Source organism: Telmatherina bonti, assembly GCF_933228915.1.
Source record: "Telmatherina bonti genome assembly, chromosome: 3".
Classification (NCBI taxonomy): domain Eukaryota; kingdom Metazoa; phylum Chordata; class Actinopteri; order Atheriniformes; family Telmatherinidae; genus Telmatherina; species Telmatherina bonti.
The window spans coordinates 42,305,335-42,322,251 of record NC_136621.1 but is presented as its reverse complement, the minus strand read 5'-3'; the positions used below and the strand labels follow the sequence as shown (position 1 = coordinate 42,322,251).

General features: G+C 46.7%; 2 protein-coding genes across 2 annotated transcripts; one reads left to right on the top strand and one right to left on the bottom strand.

Annotated features, from left to right (window-relative positions):
• Positions 1 to 9,016: 9,016 nt before the first annotated feature.
• On the top strand, positions 9,017 to 16,888 carry srd5a2a (steroid-5-alpha-reductase, alpha polypeptide 2a). Its single transcript, XM_079238187.1, has 5 exons — positions 9,017 to 9,321; positions 9,660 to 9,823; positions 11,612 to 11,713; positions 11,778 to 11,928; positions 16,538 to 16,888. The coding sequence occupies exons 1-5, from the start codon at positions 9,047 to 9,049 to the stop codon at positions 16,602 to 16,604; spliced, it is 759 nt and encodes a 252-aa protein (XP_079094313.1). The 5' UTR covers positions 9,017 to 9,046; the 3' UTR covers positions 16,605 to 16,888.
• Positions 9,867 to 10,749, bottom strand: LOC306774804 (uncharacterized protein; the record flags this gene model as incomplete). Its single annotated transcript, XM_079264977.1, has 3 exons — positions 9,867 to 9,871; positions 10,143 to 10,310; positions 10,515 to 10,749. Coding segments are annotated over 3 exons (408 nt in total), but the record flags the coding sequence as incomplete, so codon positions are not given.
• Positions 16,889 to 16,917: the final 29 nt, after the last annotated feature.

Genomic DNA, 16,917 nt, shown 5'->3' with positions numbered 1-16,917 from the left:
AGGTCTATAGCTGGTTAGAGACAGGTCTATAGCTGGTTAGAGACTAGTCTATAGCTGGTTAGAGACAGGTCTGTAGCTGGTTAGAGACAGGTCTGTAGCTGGTTAGAGACAGGTCTGTAGCTCGTTAGAGACAGGTCTGTAGCTGGTTAGAGACAGGTTTGTAGCTGGTTAGAGACAGGTCTGTAGCTGGTTAGAGACAGGTCTATAGCTGGTTGGAGACAGGTCTGTAGCTGGTTGGAGACTGGTCTGTAGCTGGTTGGAGACAGGTCTATAGCTGGTTAGAGACATGTCTGTAGCTGGTTAGAGACAGGTCTATAGCTGGTTGGAGACAGTTCTGTAGCTGGTTAGAGACAGGTCTATAGCTGGTTAGAGACAGGTCTATAGCTGGTTGGAGACAGGTCTGTAGCTGGTTAGAGACAGGTCTATAGCTGGTTAGAGACAGGTCTGTAACTGGTTAGAGACAGGTCTGTAGCTGTTTAGAGACTGGTCTGTAGCTGGTTAGAGACAGGTCTGTAGCTGGTTAGAGACAGGTCTATAGCTGGTTAGAGACAGGTCTGTAGCTGGTTAGAGACAGGTCTTTAGCTGGTTAGAGACAGGTCTGTAGCTGGTTAGAGACAGGTTTGTATCTGGTTAGAGACAGGTCTGTAGCTGGTTAGAGACAGGTCTGTAGCTGGTTAGAGACAGGTCTGTAGCTGGTTGGAGACAGGTTTGTAGCTGGTTAGAGACAGGTCTGTAGCTGGTTAGAGACAGGTCTGTAGCTGGTTAGAGACAGGTCTGTAGCTGGTTGGAGACAGGTCTGTAGCTGGTTAGAGACAGGTCTATAGCTGGTTGGAGACAGGTCTGTAGCTGGTTGGAGACAGGTCTGTAGCTGGTTAGAGACAGGTCTGTAGCTGGTTAGAGACAGGTTTGTAGCTGGTTAGAGACAGGTCTATAGCTAGTTAGAGACAGGTCTGGAGTTGGTTAGAGACAGGTCTATAGCTGGTTAGAGACAGGTCTGTAGCTGGTTAGAGACAGGTCTGTACCTGGTTAGAGACAGGTCTGGAGTTGGTTAGAGACAGGTCTATAGCTAGTTAGAGACAGGTCTGGAGTTGGTTAGAGACAGGTCTATAGCTAGTTAGAGACAGGTCTGGAGTTGGTTAGAGACAGGTCTGTAGCTGGTTAGAGACAGGTCTATAGCTAGTTAGAGACAGGTCTATAGCTGGTTGGAGACAGGTCTATAGCTGGTTAGAGACAGGTCTGTAGCTGGTTAGAGACAGGTCTGTAGCTGGTTGGAGACAGGTCTGTAGCTGGTTAGAGACAGGTCTGTTGCTAGTTAGAGACAGGTCTGTAGCTGGTTAGAGACAGGTCTGTAGCTGGTTGGAGACAGGTCTATAGCTGGTTAGAGACAGGTCTGTAGCTGGTTAGAGACAGGTCTGTAGCTGGTTAGAGACAGGTCTGTAGCTGGTTAGAGACAGGTCTGTTGCTAGTTAGAGACAGGTCTGTTGCTAGTTAGAGACAGGTCTGGAGTTGGTTAGAGACAGCTGGTTAATGGGAAGTCTATGAATACATATTCATTGTATTTCTAAGTGGAGAGGAGGTCTGGGCTGAACTGTTTAGGAGTATTTGTAAGTTTTTCTATCATAGCAAACAGAGTGCAGGAATTGTTCACACTCTTGTTAATCATGTGAGACAGATACCGCTCTCTGGCCCTGCACAGCTCATTGGTATAATCTTGCAGGTTTTGTTTGTACAGCTCATAATGGATCTGAAGGTTTGTTTTCCTCCACTTACGTTCTGCTTTTCTGCATTCTCTTTTTAGGTTTACAACCAAACTCGGATTTTGCCATGGTGTCTTCTGTATGCTTAAGTTACTCTTGATTCTTATCGGTGCTACAGCATCCATCACATTCAAGATTTTCAGATTGAAATTATCCAGGAGTCCATCAACTGACTCTGCAGTCGGTGGCAACAGAGCTACGGCCTTGATAAACTCTGCACTTTTTCTTTCAATCGTGAACCTCCTCCTCGCCAAGAAGCAGGTTGTTTGGACATTCTGGCTGATCAGTAAATAAACAAGATACAGAAATGGTCCGACAAGGCCATGTCAAACTGAAACGGAGGAAATATCGACACCTTTAGAATAATCAGGTCCAGAATGTGACCTCGAATGTGGGTCGGTTCTTTTACATGTTGCCTTAAACCAAACATGTCCAATACAGAAGAAATGGCTTTGGCAATACCATCTGTTATATTATCTATGTGGATGTTAAAATCACCTTTTCAGATAAAGTGATTAAATTCAGTAGAGATAACAGACAGTAATTCTATCTCAATTTTATCTATCTGTCCATCAATCTATGAGAGCAGATCACTCCAGATGGGACCAGACTGGATCACAACATACCACGAGGGACCAGACCAGAACAAACCAGTCTGCACCAGACCAGGTGGGACCAGGCTGCATTGACCAGAACAGACTAGATCAGATGGGACCGGCTCCGAGAAATAAGATGAATGAAAATCATTAAAACTCTAACCCACTCCCACCTGGAGACTTAAAACAGCATCCACTTTCCTCACAGAGCGACGTGCCTCTTTGCTCCACCCTTTAGCTTGGCCTCTGGATCTCACCCCGTTTTATGTATATAAAAAGATGGGCGGAGCCTCCTTGACGTCACCCGTAGGTTTCTGAAGGTCTGAATTGAAGCTGGGTGGGCGGTTCCTACCATCTCCATCTTGGCAGGGGCATGTGTGTCATCTCACCCGGAAAATACAAATATGGGCAAAGAGGTGGAGCTGAGAGGGGGGCTGTGAGCGTCATGGTGGATGATTGACATCGAGCGAACTCCGAGCTTTCTGTAGCTAAGAGCTAATCTGGAGATAACAGGAGATAACCGGCTAGCAGAGGTAAGCGGGCTAAAGCTAAGTCACGTTGCTAACCGGCTAAAAACTGCGGTTGTTTTTCTGTTTGTTTTTCTGACTTGAAGCAGGAGATCGGGTACCTGTCAATCAAAAGGACACGCCCCTAAATATGCAGAGTTTTGAGATTAAATTAGTTTTAAACGGGCGAGTTAGGAAAAAAAATTTACTCCCCCCACAGTTGTCATGAAGGTAAACCTGACCTATTAAACCTAAAATGGATTTTTGTACCAGGCTGTAAACATGTTTATTTCTGCTGTAAACATGTTTATTTCTGCTGTGAACATGTTTATTCCTGCTGTAAACATGTTTATTCCTGCTGTGAACGTGTTTATTTCTGCTGTAAACATGTTTATTCCTGCTGTAAACATATTTATTTCAGCTGTAAACATGTTTATTTCTGCTGTAAACATGTTTATTTCTGCTGTAAACATGTTTATTCCTGCTGTAAACGTGTTTATTCCTGCTGTAAACATGTTTATTTCTGCTGTAAACATGTTTATTTCTGCTGTGAAGTTGGTCTTTTTAACATGGGAGTCTATGGGGATTTGCTCTGTTTTGCAGCCCCTAGTGGATGAAGAGGGAACTGCAGTTTTATGCACTTCCGCATCGGATTCACTTTTAACTGCCAGAGGTTGCTGCTTGCTAAAAACGCCATTTTTTCAAGGTTGGAAATCAGCTGAAAAGGTTAAACAGTACATGAAGGATTTTGGTCTTTGCAATGCATGGCGTTCTCATCACCCGACACTGAGAGAATACACTTTCTTCTTTTCAGTTCACCATACCTATTCTAGACTAGACTACTTCCTAATCAGCACTTCACTCATGAGTGACATATCAGAGATAAAGATCCATCCCATAATCATCAGTGATCATGCACCTGTATCATTAACCCTTAGAAGTAAAAACTGTAAGCCAGCCACTAGAAACTGGAGGTTTAATACATCATTACTTACAGATTCTGAGTTTATCAGTTACTTTAAAAGAGAATGGTCCTCATATCTAGAAAACAATAACAGACCAGAAACTTCAGCGTGTGTTCTGTGGGAAGCAGGAAAAGCAGTAATGAGAGGGAAAATAATATCCTTCTCTTCCCATAAGAAAAAGAAGGAAACTTTGAGAACATCAGAATTAGAACTCAGAATTAAATCACTAGAGGAAGCTTACCATGTCTCCCCAGAAGAACACACACTGAATGATATTAGAAAAGCCAAATTAGAACTTAATGAAATAATAGATAAAAGAACACAATTCATGGTGCAAAGACTTCGATTGGACAATTTTGAACATGGTAACAAATCTGGAAAGTTCCTGGCTAACCAACTAAAGGCAAATAAGGAGAAAACAACAATTTCCTCTATAAAAGATTCAGAAGGAAATATCAGCCATGATCCTGACATGATAAACAATACTTTCAAAGAATTTTACAAAGCATTATATTCATCACAAATAAACTCAACAGATGAGAATATTAACCAATTTCTTAGCAGCATCAATCTTCCTAAAATAAATCAGGAAAATAAAATGGCTCTAGATTCACCTATTTCAGTTCATGAGCTCCATGAAGCTCTCCACCGTATGCCAAATAATAAAGCACCAGGTCCAGATGGTTATCCAGCTGAATTCTACAAAGAATTCTGGACCACACTGGCTCCAACCTTTTACAGCATGGTATTAGAAATAAAGGAAAAGCAAAAAATACCCTCCAATATGAACTTGGCGAATATTTCAGTCCTATTAAAACCAGGAAAGGACCCTACACTCCCATCCAGTTATCGTCCAATAAACGTAGATCTCAAAATAATCAGCAAAGCTCTAGCCAGAAGGATAGAGAAAATAACCCCTTCCATTATTCACCCTGATCAAACAGGCTTTATAAAAGGTAGACATTCCTACACTAACATGCGCAGATTAATTAACATAATAGATTATTCAACTCTACACAATCTGAAGTCCACAGTTATTTCTTTAGATGCAGAAAAAGCATTTGACCGTGTAAACTGGAAACTTTTATTTGCAACTTTAAAAGAATTTGGGTTTGGGTCATCATTTATTGACTGGATAAAAATATTATACAACAACCCAAATGCATGTGTGAAGACTAATGACGAAACTTCTCCAAACTTCTGCTTACAGAGAGGCACCAGACAGGGCTGCCCACTTTCTCCATCACTCTTTGCCATTTTTATTGAACCTCTGGCAGCTGCCATAAGACAAAACCCAGAAATCAAAGGAATTCAAGCTAAAAATATTGAACATAAAATTAGTCTTTATGCAGATGACATTTTACTTTTCCTTCACAACTCACAAACAACACTTTCTCAAACAATCACACTAATTAATAAATTCTCTTCAATATCAGACTATTCTATTAACTGGTTAAAGACTACAGCAATGCCCATTAACTGTGACTTTAAAAACATAACACCACTATACAGTCAGGAAATATTAGTTATTTAGGTATAATAATCTCTCCCAGACTAACCGAACTAATAAAGTTAAATCATGATCAGCTAATAAAAACAGTAGAGGATGACCTCTCAAGGTGGAACCGCTTGCCCATATCACTTATGGGGAGGGTTTCCACTGTTAAAATGATGGTTTTACCAAAAGTTAATTAGCTTTTCTCAATGGTTCCCATCAGACCATCCTCCACTTGGTTTAAATCACTAGACTCCCACATATCCAGATTTCTCTGGAAAAACAAGCCATCCCGCATTAGTCTAAAAACTTTACAACAGACCAAAGACAGAGGTGGGTTGGACCTGCCAAATTTTAATCAATATTTCTTATGTAATAGGCTGCAATGCATCTCCAAGTGGCTTAATCCAAGTTCTTTGGATGAGCCATGGCTGGATGTTGAGCAAGCATTGTGTGAGGATTTAGTCATCTCTGATTTACCATTCATCAGCTCAACTGTCAAGTCATATAAGTGTTTTAAAAGCATTAACATCAGCTCCAGTTTAACGGCTTGGTGGGAATTCCTGAAAGTAACCAAGTCTGGACTTATTCCATGTAAGCTCACACCCATCTGGAACAATCCTGACTTCCTGCAAAACAAAAAGATGATAAACTTCCCTCGGTGGAAGAATAAAGGAGTAACGCAGTTAGAACATATAGTAGAAAATGGAAACTTTCTGCCATTTGATGCAATTTCTTCACGGTATGAATTCAGCAGCACCAAATTCTTAGAATACCACCAACTTAAATTTATCATAGGTAAGAAATACACCACTGATCAACTAAACTTACAGTTACCTATCAGGGTTGCAGAATTCTTAAATCTTAAGGCCCCGAAGCTACTATCCAAAATATACAGATTACTATTGAAGCTAGAAGATTCCATCTCTCTCCCAACTTCTAAATGGGAAGCAGACTTATCCAGTAACTTCAATCAAAATGAATGGTCACAAATCTGCTCAAACACATTCAGAATGACTAAGAATTCAAGCATGCAATTAATACAATTCAAAATTCTCCACAGAACTCATTATACGGGACACAGGATGTTCAGGATGGGTCTGTTACACTCACATATCTGTCCACACTGTACTGACAACATGATTGACAGCTACTACCATGCCTTATGGTCTTGTCCACCTGTCCAGAGATTCTGGCTCCAGGTATGTAAAGATCTGTCAGACTGGTTTAAATGTAATATCCCTGCAAACCCCAAACTGGGCCTCTTGAGTCACTTAGGTGAAAATAACAGGGTTTAATTTAGCAAAACCAATCCTCAGCAGCCTGTGCATTGCAAAGAAAACTATCCTTGTGAACTGGAAAAGCAAACAGAATCTGTGTATCCAGCAGTTTAGAAATCTGTTATTAGATTACATCAGCATGGAAATGATGTCTGCCTCCTCAAAGGATCAGTCAGATGGATTTCACTCTCTCTGGTCTCCTGTGATCAGCTCCATCACTTAGTGTAGGGGGGGGGGGGTGTGACCTCATCCTGCTCGGGGCTGGGGAGTGGCTGGGTGGCTCAGGTGGCTATGGGTCTGGGGTGGACCCCTGGACGGGGATCTTGGCTGCTTCATTACTGGGGGGGCTAGGTTTCCAGACCTGGCGGGAGGCCTTGGGTTGATCAATGGTTGGAGTTGCCTTGCGGCGGGGGGGCGAGGTCGCTGGCGGGGGCTGGATCGGCGGGTATTGGCTCCGTGACGGGTGGCCGTGCCGCTGCGGGGGGGGGCGGGGTGCGGGTCCTGGGCTCCGGTGCCCGGGGCTGTCCCCTGCTTCTCGGGGATCGGGGGTCGGCCCTGCCGTGGGGGGGTTGGGCTGACCTGGACCTGCCGCTGCAGTGGGGGCGGGTCCGTGCCCTGGTGCCCGGCAGAGGGACCCGGGCCCAAGATAGTTGAGGATGGGGGGTGCATGTATATGTAGGTGTATAGGGGGGTGAAGGGTCATGATTATGAAGGGGGGAGGACTTCAGTGAGAGAAGTGGGGAGTTGTGGTGGTTTGTTCTAGGGTAGGTAGAATGAGAAGGGGTGTTTTGTGGTGGGCAGGGAGGTGAGTGGGATGTAGGGTTTTGGAGGTGGACTAATCTTTTGGCCGTGTATCTGTTAGAATGGGTGTGTATGTGTATAGATGTATGTGTGTGTGTGTAGATGTGTGTGTGTGTAGATGTGTTGGTCTGTAGGTGTGTGTGTGTGTGTAGATGTGTGTGTGTGTAGGTGTGTGTGTGTGTAGATGTGTGTGTATACCAGGCTGATGGTGAGGGGGTGTGAATGTGTTGGTGTGTAAAGGAGGAGGGAATGCAACGTGTCTCTGGGTGGGGGCGTCTCCTTGGGGTGTGGGGGCGGTGGGCCCTTGGTCTGTCTCTCCTTCTGCCGCCCCTCCTCTTCCTTGCCCCCCCCCCCCCCCCCCCCCCCCCACTTTTGCATGTGGTTCGTTGGTGCCTTCTGGGGTCCTGCCACGCCCCTATTTCCGGGGCTGTGCCGGGGGGGTTTGGGCGGGGGAGTGGTGCTGTTCAGGGGACCTGGGTCTGGGCTGGCCTGGCGGGGGTGGGACTGCTGCTGACCCTGGGTGGTGCTGGATCGGCTGCATGTGTGGAGTGGTGGGGGGGCGTTGACAGGGGTGGGGGGTAGTTGTGGGGCCCTGATCGGGGCCCTCCTATCCCCTGCTCCCCCGGGGGTATCTCACAGGGGACACGTTGGGAAAGAAAGGTGAGGGCGTGCATGAGCCAATGGATGAAGTGGTGAATGAATGTTAGGGTGGAGGGGGGGGGGATCAGGGTGAAAGAATTTAGGAAAGTGGATGGCCGCTGGGATAGGAGGAAGGGGGGGTGTATGCAGATGGGTGGGGGTGCGTATGTGGGGTTATGTTGGTGGTACAGGGAAGTGATGGGGTGGGTGTACAATGAGGAGTGTGAATGTGGATAGAGGGGTGTAGGGAGGTGTGTGTGTGTGTGTGTAGAGTGGGGTGTGTGTGTGTGTGAGGGGGTGTGTGTGTGTAGAGTGGGGAGTGTGTGTGTGTGAGGGGGTGTGTGTGTATAAAGAACGGGGGTAGGAGAGTGTGAGTTTGAGCGTGTGTCAGAGAATGGGTGGATAGGGTGTGTGTGTGGGGGGGGGGGGGGGGGGGGGGGGGGCATGTGTGTGTGCGTATGTGTGTGCGCGCGCGTGCGTGTGTGTATGTATATGCGTGTATGTGCGTGGGTGCGTGGAGGGTCTTGGTGCTCGGGGTGCGGCCTGGCTGCCGCTCGGTGGCGGTCTGGGGATCCCGGCCCTCCGTCGGTGTGGGCTGGGCCCTCTGCCTGCGGGGGTGGGGGGTTGCTTCCGGGCTCTTGGGGCCGTGGGGCCCGCGCTCTGTCTCCCTGGGGGGCCGGTCCTCGCTGGTCCGAAAAAAAAAAAGAAACGCCATTTTTGCTTTCTGAAACAAAAGCTGTGTAAATAAAATGCCCTCTGTGTATTTATGGAAAATAACTAATTTTATTTAATGTTATGTTAATAAGAATAAGGAGGAACCGCCTCCAGCAGAGACTCCATCAAACTGGTTCCACTGGAGGAGAAGAAAAGGCTGAAACAGGAAGAAGACTCTGTTAAACTGCAGGAACTACTTTATCTCTTCGCGCTTCCACAGTTGAGTCATTTCTCGGTGTAGAACCGAACAGGAACCAGTCCAGACCAGTCTATGGTCCAGAGCCAGCGGGCTGATGGAGTGCCGGCACGCCGCCGTCTCCAGCCTGAGCTGGACCTTCCTGGTTCTGGCTCCGCTCTACCTGCTGCGCCAGACCCGCAGCTGCGCGCCGTACGGCCGCTACACGCCGGCGGGATGGCGCTGCTGTCCGGCCAGACTGGGCTGGTTCCTGCAGGAGGTTCCGTCTCTGCTGGTACCGCTGCTGCTGATGCTGCTGGGCTCCGGACAGACCGGAACCGGGACCGGGAGGACACTGCTGGTCTGCACCTTTATGTTGCACTACTTCTACAGGTCAGTCCGGTTCCAGTGAGGACTGGATGGGTTCTGGTTCTTTTGAGTGACGGGAGCAGAGTCCAGACCGGTACCGCACCATGCGTTTGGGTCCAGTTTTAGATTCTGGCTCAGAAAGAAGTTCTGGTTTCTGGGGTTCACGTTTTTTATTCCTAAGGTTCTCTGCTGTGAAAATACTCCCGCAGTTCAAACGGCGGCATCACGCCGTTGGTCCTGTTGGACTCGGGACACACAGCTTCCTCCTCCCCGTTCCTGCAGTTTGAGTCGCGACGTTCCGGACTTTCCAGACGACCGACTTCCCGTCAGACCAGAACTAATGACTTCAATCTGCTCTGCAGGAGTTTGATCTTCTCCTTCCGGACCAGAGGACGACCGATCCCTCTGCGCATCGTCCTCTACTCCGCCATCTTCTGCTCCGTCTCCGGCTTCCTGCAGGGACACCATCTGCTGCACTGCGCCCGCTTTGAGGACACCTGGTGGACCAAGACTCGTCTGACAGCAGGTGAGTCTTGTAAACCTCCTCCTGGTTCTTCTCTGGTTCTGACTCAGCCTAGTCCAGGTGAGCTAACATCAGACTATTATCTGCTTCCAAATGAATGGTAGACTTGATGGTGGACCTGATTGTAGACCTGATGGTGGACCTGATGGTAGACTTGATGGTAGACTTGATGGTAGACCTGATGGTGGACTTGATGGTAGACCTGATGGTAGACCTGATGGTGGACCTGATGGTAGACCTGATGGTGGACCTGATGGTAGACCTGATGGTAGACTTGATGGTAGACCTGATGGTAGACTTGATGGTAGACCTGATGGTAGACTTGATGGTGGACCTGATGGTAGACCTGATGGTGGACCTGATGGTAGACCTGATGGTGGACCTGATGGTGGACCTGATGGTAGACCTGATGGTAGACCTGATGGTGGACCTGATGGTGGACCTGATGGTAGACCTGATGGAGGACCTGATGGTAGACTTGATGGTGGACCTGATTGTAGACCTGATGGTAGACCTGATGGTGGACCTGATGGTAGACTTGATGGTGGACCTGATGGTAGACCTGATGGTAGACTTGATGGTGGACCTGATGGTAGACCTGATGGTGGACCTGATGGTAGACTTGATGGTGGACCTGATGGTAGACTTGATGGTAGACTTGATGGTAGACCTGATGGTGGACCTGATGGTAGACTTGATGGTGGACCTGATGGTAGACTTGATGGTAGACCTGATGGTGGACCTGATGGTGGACCTGATGGTGGACCTGATGGTAGACCTGATGGTAGACTTGATGGTAGACCTGATGGTAGACTTGATGGTGGACCTGATGGTGGACCTGATGGTGGACCTGATGGTGGACCTGATGGTAGACCTGATGGTGGACCTGATGGAGGACCTGATGGTAGACTTGATGGTAGACTTGATGGTGGACCTGATTGTAGACCTGATGGTAGACCTGATGGTGGACCTGATGGTAGACTTGATGGTGGACCTGATGGTAGACTTGATGGTGGACCTGATGGTAGACCTGATGGTGGACCTGATGGTAGACTTGATGGTGGACCTGATGGTAGACTTGATGGTAGACCTGATGGTAGACCTGATGGTAGACTTGATGGTAGACCTGATGGTAGACCTGATGGTGGACCTGATGGTAGACTTGATGGTGGACCTGATGGTAGACCTGATGGTAGACCTGATCGTACACTTAATGGTGGACCTGATGGTAGACTTGATGGTAGACTTGATGGTGGACCTGATGGTGGACCTGATGGTGGACCTGATGGTAGACCTGATGGTGGACTTGATGGTGGATCTGATGGTAGACCTGATGGTAGACTTGATGGTGGACCTGATGGTAGACCTGATGGTAGACCTGATCGTACACTTAATGGTGGACCTGATGGTAGACTTGATGGTAGACCTGATGGTGGACCTGATGGTGGACCTGATGGTAGACCTGATGGTGGACTTGATGGTGGATCTGATGGTAGACTTGATGGTGGACCTGATGGTAGACCTGATGGTGGACCTGATGGTAGACTTGATGGTGGACCTGATGGTAGACCTGATGGAGGACCTGATGGTGGACCTGATGGTAGACCTGATGGAGGACCTGATGGTAGACCTGATGGAGGACCTGATGGTAGACCTGATGGAGGACCTGATGGTAGACCTGATGGTGTACAAGATTATTGACCTGATAGACTTGATGGTGGACGAGATGTTGGACCTGATCCTGGACTAGATGGGGGAGTAACTGTCTCTTCCTGTCTGGATCTTGTGAAGGGGTTCTGGTCTTCATGGTCGGTCTGATTATCAACATCCACAGTGACAACATCCTGCATAACCTGAGGAAACCTGGAGAACTGGTCTACAGGATCCCCCGTGGTACAGTAGATCCTGGTTCTGCATGGTCCTGCTGACCGGCTGCTGAACCTGCTTGTGTTTTCAGGGGGAATGTTTGAGTTGGTGTCTGGAGCCAACTTCCTGGGAGAGATGGTGGAGTGGTGCGGTTACGCCGTGGCAGCGTGGTCCTTACCGGCCTCGGCTCTGGCCTTCTTCACCGTCTGCTCCATCGGACCCAGAGCTTACCAGCACCACAGGTACTGGATACTCTGGAACCAGTCGTCCCAGTTTAACCATTCAGCCCCTGTTTTACTCAACATAGAAAGTTTTTATCCATCTGTTCATCTTCTGCAACGGCGGAGCTCCGTTTCTGCATTCAGAAAAAAATATTGTTTACAAAACAAAGATATTGTGAAGTGTGTGTGTGTGTGTGTTAGTCCTGGTCAGGATTGCAGGAAGCTAGAGCCCATCAGGAAGAGGCAGGGACACCTGGACAGGTAACCAGTCCATCACAGGGACACACAGAGAGACAAACACACACACACACTCTTAGGGAGGATTTGGAGTAACCAGGTAACCCAACATCATGTTTTTGGATGGTGGGAGGAAGCCGGAGAACCCATATGGGAGAACATGCAGACTCAACACAGAAAGTCTGCTGCTGGAACTCGAACCAGTAAACTTCTTGCTGTGAGGTCTTAATGCTAACCACTACGCCACCGTGCTGCCCAATGAAAAACCAGCAGGCTAAAAGTTAGAGACCCACATACGAGATGACGAGAGAACGAAGCAGATGCAACGGTTTCTGGAGAACCAAAACTCAGCGGCAGCAGAACGTGGCTTTGACGGCTGAAACCACACGGAACCCTGCAGGAAGCTGCTCATCCCACTGCTGCAGAAAACATTGAACTGGGGGCTGAAACTCCCAGTTCATCTCCAATCCTACTAGGGGGAAAGGACAAGCAGGAAGGTTCCAGTTACTGATCCACTTGTGGTCATTTTCGCCAAACGTCTTGAGGAAAAGCTGCCAGAAACGCCCCATTTGGACCAGACTGGTTTCATAAAACACATGTGAGGCATTGTGACTGGTGAAATATGATCTCTCCTGCTAGTCCTCATCAGAACCCTCGCTGCAGCATTTTGGATCAGATGGAGACTTTTCAGGGCATATTTGGGACAACCCATAAATAAGGAATTGCAGTAATCCAGTCTGGAAGTAATAAAGGCATGGACTCATTTTTCTGCATCTTTCTGAGACAAGATGCTCCTAATTTTTGCAATATTACGCAGGTGGAAGAAGGCGGTTCTAGAAACCTGTTTTACATGTGAGCTAAAGGACAAGTCCTGGTCAATAATGACTCCAAGATTTCTCACAGTGGTACTGGAGGCCAGATTAATGCCATCCAGATTAATTATATAACTGGATAATGTTCTAAGTTTTTCAGCCCGAAGATAACGACCTCTGTCTTGTCTGAGTTTAAAAGGAGAAAATTCAGAGTCATCCAGGTCTTGATGTCTGTAAGACATCTTTGTAATCTAAGAAACTGATTGGTTTCATCTGGCTTCATGGAGAGGTAGATCTGAGTGTCATCCGCATAGCAATGAACATTTATACCATGCTGCCTGGTGATATTTCCTAAGGGAAGCATGTATAATGTGAAAATTATTGGTCCAAGTACAGAACCCTGAGGAACTCCATGACTTACCCTGGTGTGTGGGGAAGACTCATCATTTACATTTACAAACTGAAATCTATCAGATAAATATGACTGGAACCAGTCTAATGCGGTCCCTTTAATCCCAATAACATGTTCCAGCCTCTGTAGCAGAATATTGTGATCAATAGTGTCGAATGCAGCACTGAGATCTAAAAGAATGAGTCCAGACAGAAGTCCTTTATCTGAGGCCATGAGAAGATCATTAGACTTTCACCAGTGCTGTCTCTGTGCTATGATGAGCTCTAAATCCTGACTGGAACTCTTCAGATTGTTTCTGCTCAGATAGGAACATAGTTGGGTTGAAACTGTTTTCTCCAGAACTTTAGACCAGAAGGGGAGATTAGATATTTGTCTATAATTAGCTAAAACTCCTGGATCCAGAGTTGGTTTTAAGCAACGGTTTAATTACAGCTGTGTTAAAATATTGACTTACATATCCTGTTAATAGAGATGTATTGATCAGGTCCAGTACAGATGTATTGATTCAGAAACTTATTTATTTGAATAATCTGGTTGGGATGGGGTCTAAAACACAGGTTGAAGGTTTAGATGAAGCTATTATGTTGGTTAACTCGGAGAGCTGTACAGGCAAGAAACGGTCCAAATGACAATCAGCTTCTAAAGACGTCTCTAAGGCTGCTGCAGATGAAATAACATTAGTAGTGTTCAGGTTATTACTGATTTCCTTCCTGATAGAAACTATTTTGTTTCCAAAGAAACTCATAAAGTCGTCACAGCTGAGGTTGAAAGGAATAGATGGCTCAACGGCACTATGGCTCTTAGTCAGTCTGGTTCCAGTGCTGAAGAGAAACCTGGGGTCGTTCTTCTTCTCCTCTATCAATGATGAATAATAAGCTGTTCTAGCCACACACAAGGCTTTTTATACACTATTAATTCATGATTTACTCCACCCGTGCTATCTATTTTATTCTTTCTGGGTGGTGGGGGGGCAGATACAATCATTATGGGTTTTGGGGAGGGCGGTGACAGCGGTGAGATTACAGAAAAGCATGTGAGACTACAACTCTGCTTCCTAGTCTCAGTCCTGAACAGTCATGGGTTTAACTGACCCCATCCACTGTGGGATGAATCCCGTCTCTCCTAATAAGACCAGGTTTTCCCCAGAAGCTTTTCCAGTTATCTATAAAGCCCACATTTTGTTCTGGGCACCACCTAGACAGCGGTTAAAGGATGACAAACAGCTAAACATGTCATCGCTGGTCAGGTCTGGCAGGGGTCCGGAGAAACTACAGAGTCTGACATGGTTTTAGTAAAGTCACACACTGAGGCAACATTTACTTTGGTGATCTCTGATTGGTGTAACCGGGTGTCATTCACCCCAACATGAATAATAATCTTCTTGTATTTATGTTTATCTTTAGCCAGTAGTTTTAAGTGAGATTCAATGTGGCCTGCTCTGGAACCTGGAGTGCATCTGACTACGATCCCTGGAGTATCTATCGCCACGATTCTAACTATGGAGCGAAATCTTACATTTCTGACAACTGAGTCCAATTATCAGAGTCGTTGGAGGGGAGTGTGACGGAGGCTTTACCTGAGGTGGTGGCGGTGATGTAGCGGGGCGGGCAGCGACAGGAGGTCCGTTCCGGAGCCGGGGTAAAGGACGGCACGGACCTGCAAGCCTTGCTGCGGAACTCCGTCACGGGGCAGGGAAGCACCGTGGTGCCGGTGAGCTGCTGGACTGAGAATCGTTGCTTAGGGAGGAATATCCCCAAAGCTGAGAATGTTGAACCTGTTGTAACAGGGGATGTCGTTTGGTGGAGGTGCGCTGGAGTGACACCTTCCTCATGGAAGGAACCGGGCTCCTGTTGGCTCGGTGTGGAGCTGACCGGGATCTTTGGTTTAGCTCCGAGATGCAACCAGGTCTCTGGATCGGTGAACTGTGGAAGGGTTCCAGCGGCGGAATAGCCGTCAATATGAGCCTCATCGGGGAACGCTGCTCCGGCATCCACAGCTGGCCGGCAGGGCGCAGAGACATCCGGTTCTGGATCGCGGATGACGATGGTGTCCATCAGGATCTCAGCTTCTTGGATCCGATGCAGAATGATATCCGTGACTCCAGTTCATCTATTTTTTTCAGCCAGGCATAAAGAACCGACACAACCTGTGTGGGGTGGAGAGGTGAGCGGAGCCATTTTGAGCATAAACGTTAGCAGCTAGCTAACAGTCTGGCTGAGATCCCGTCTGGTTGACGAGATCTCAGCTGATCCAGAGATGCCGGTGCTCTGGTGAGTCTATTGATGATTTGAGTTTATCTTGTCTGGAGGCTGAAATAAAACAGAAATGAGTTAGTGGAACGAGTTTGAGGTCAGTCTGGGCCGGGCTAGGCAGAGATCGTCCTCAAGGAAATTAAAGACGGAAGGCTGGCGTAGGTGTCGTCGAACTTTAAAAGAAAAGTTGGACAGACTTCATCTGAAATTAAACCATAGAAAAATAAAAATATCCTGTTTCATGGCCATAGAAGCTGAAACACTCTGTTATTTCCTATCAGTCTTTTGTTCTTATCTTCATTATTTTCACAACGTCAGTCTGACAGTTCAGTCACCAAACTGGCTGACGGAAAGTGCAAATCCTCGCCCTGAAAATCCTCTTCGTGCAAACGACTCCATGCGCCTACCTGATATGCCGCCAGGTTTCATGAGGAAACTGTGAAAAAGATGAAAATCAACCTTTAACCGACGTAAAGTGAGCAGTTGTGGAAACGTCCAACTGAAAGAAAACAAGAAAACTTTCCGCATTCTGTTTGTCCTCCATGTCACCTCAAATGGGAATGATTGACAGGTGTCAATCATTCTGCATAAGTCATTCATTTTTTTATTTACTGTGTATTTAAGTCTCTTACGATTTATTTTTAAGCTTAAGAGAAATAAAATCTGCTGACTTTAATTCCTCGTGTTGACTTTTGGTGCCCCCTAGTGGCCGTCGTGAGGAAACGATTCCTGAAGCAGAATGAAGATCTTTTACGTGTTAAAGCTCCATTCTTAGCTACGATGACCACATGTACATTTCTTCTTCTCTGATCCTGAATAAAATGTAGAATAAAAGCAGAATATCTAGTTTGTTTTCCTGGTTTATTCCAGACTGAGGCGGTGTCGGATGTTCAGCGTGTCCCTGCTGTGTTTTACAGAGACTACCAACGGAGGTTCCAGGACTATCCTCACGCCAGGAAAGCCATCATTCCCTTCCTTCTGTGACCCTCGCGCCTCCTGGTTGGGCTTAACAAACTGAATGTAAAGATTGTTGACAGGAGTTTATATTTTTAGTTTCACCTTTAAATATGAATGTATTAATCACACCATTGTTCCTGTAAATGTAGAACTGTTTAATTCTGAGAGGGTTTTAACAGTGATTGATAACGGTAGCTAACGGTAACTAACGGTAACTAACAGCAACGAAAGAAATGGCAAAAGGGTTTAGTGAAAGACACAGAAGAAAAAAACAGTTTCAAGTAAAATAAAGGGGACAGTACCAGCATCAGCACCGGTCGAATGTGGCAGCAAAGTACAT

Excerpts from the sequence above, each read along its gene's own strand:
- srd5a2a (XM_079238187.1), top strand. The coding sequence starts at position 9,047 with ATGGAGTGCCGGCACGCCGCCGTCTCCAGCCTGAGCTGGACCTTCCTG. Across the intron at positions 9,322-9,659 it reads ATGTTGCACTACTTCTACAG|GAGTTTGATCTTCTCCTTCC; the intron begins GTCAGTCCGGTT and ends TCTGCTCTGCAG. Across the intron at positions 11,929-16,537 it reads AGAGCTTACCAGCACCACAG|AGACTACCAACGGAGGTTCC; the intron begins GTACTGGATACT and ends TGTGTTTTACAG.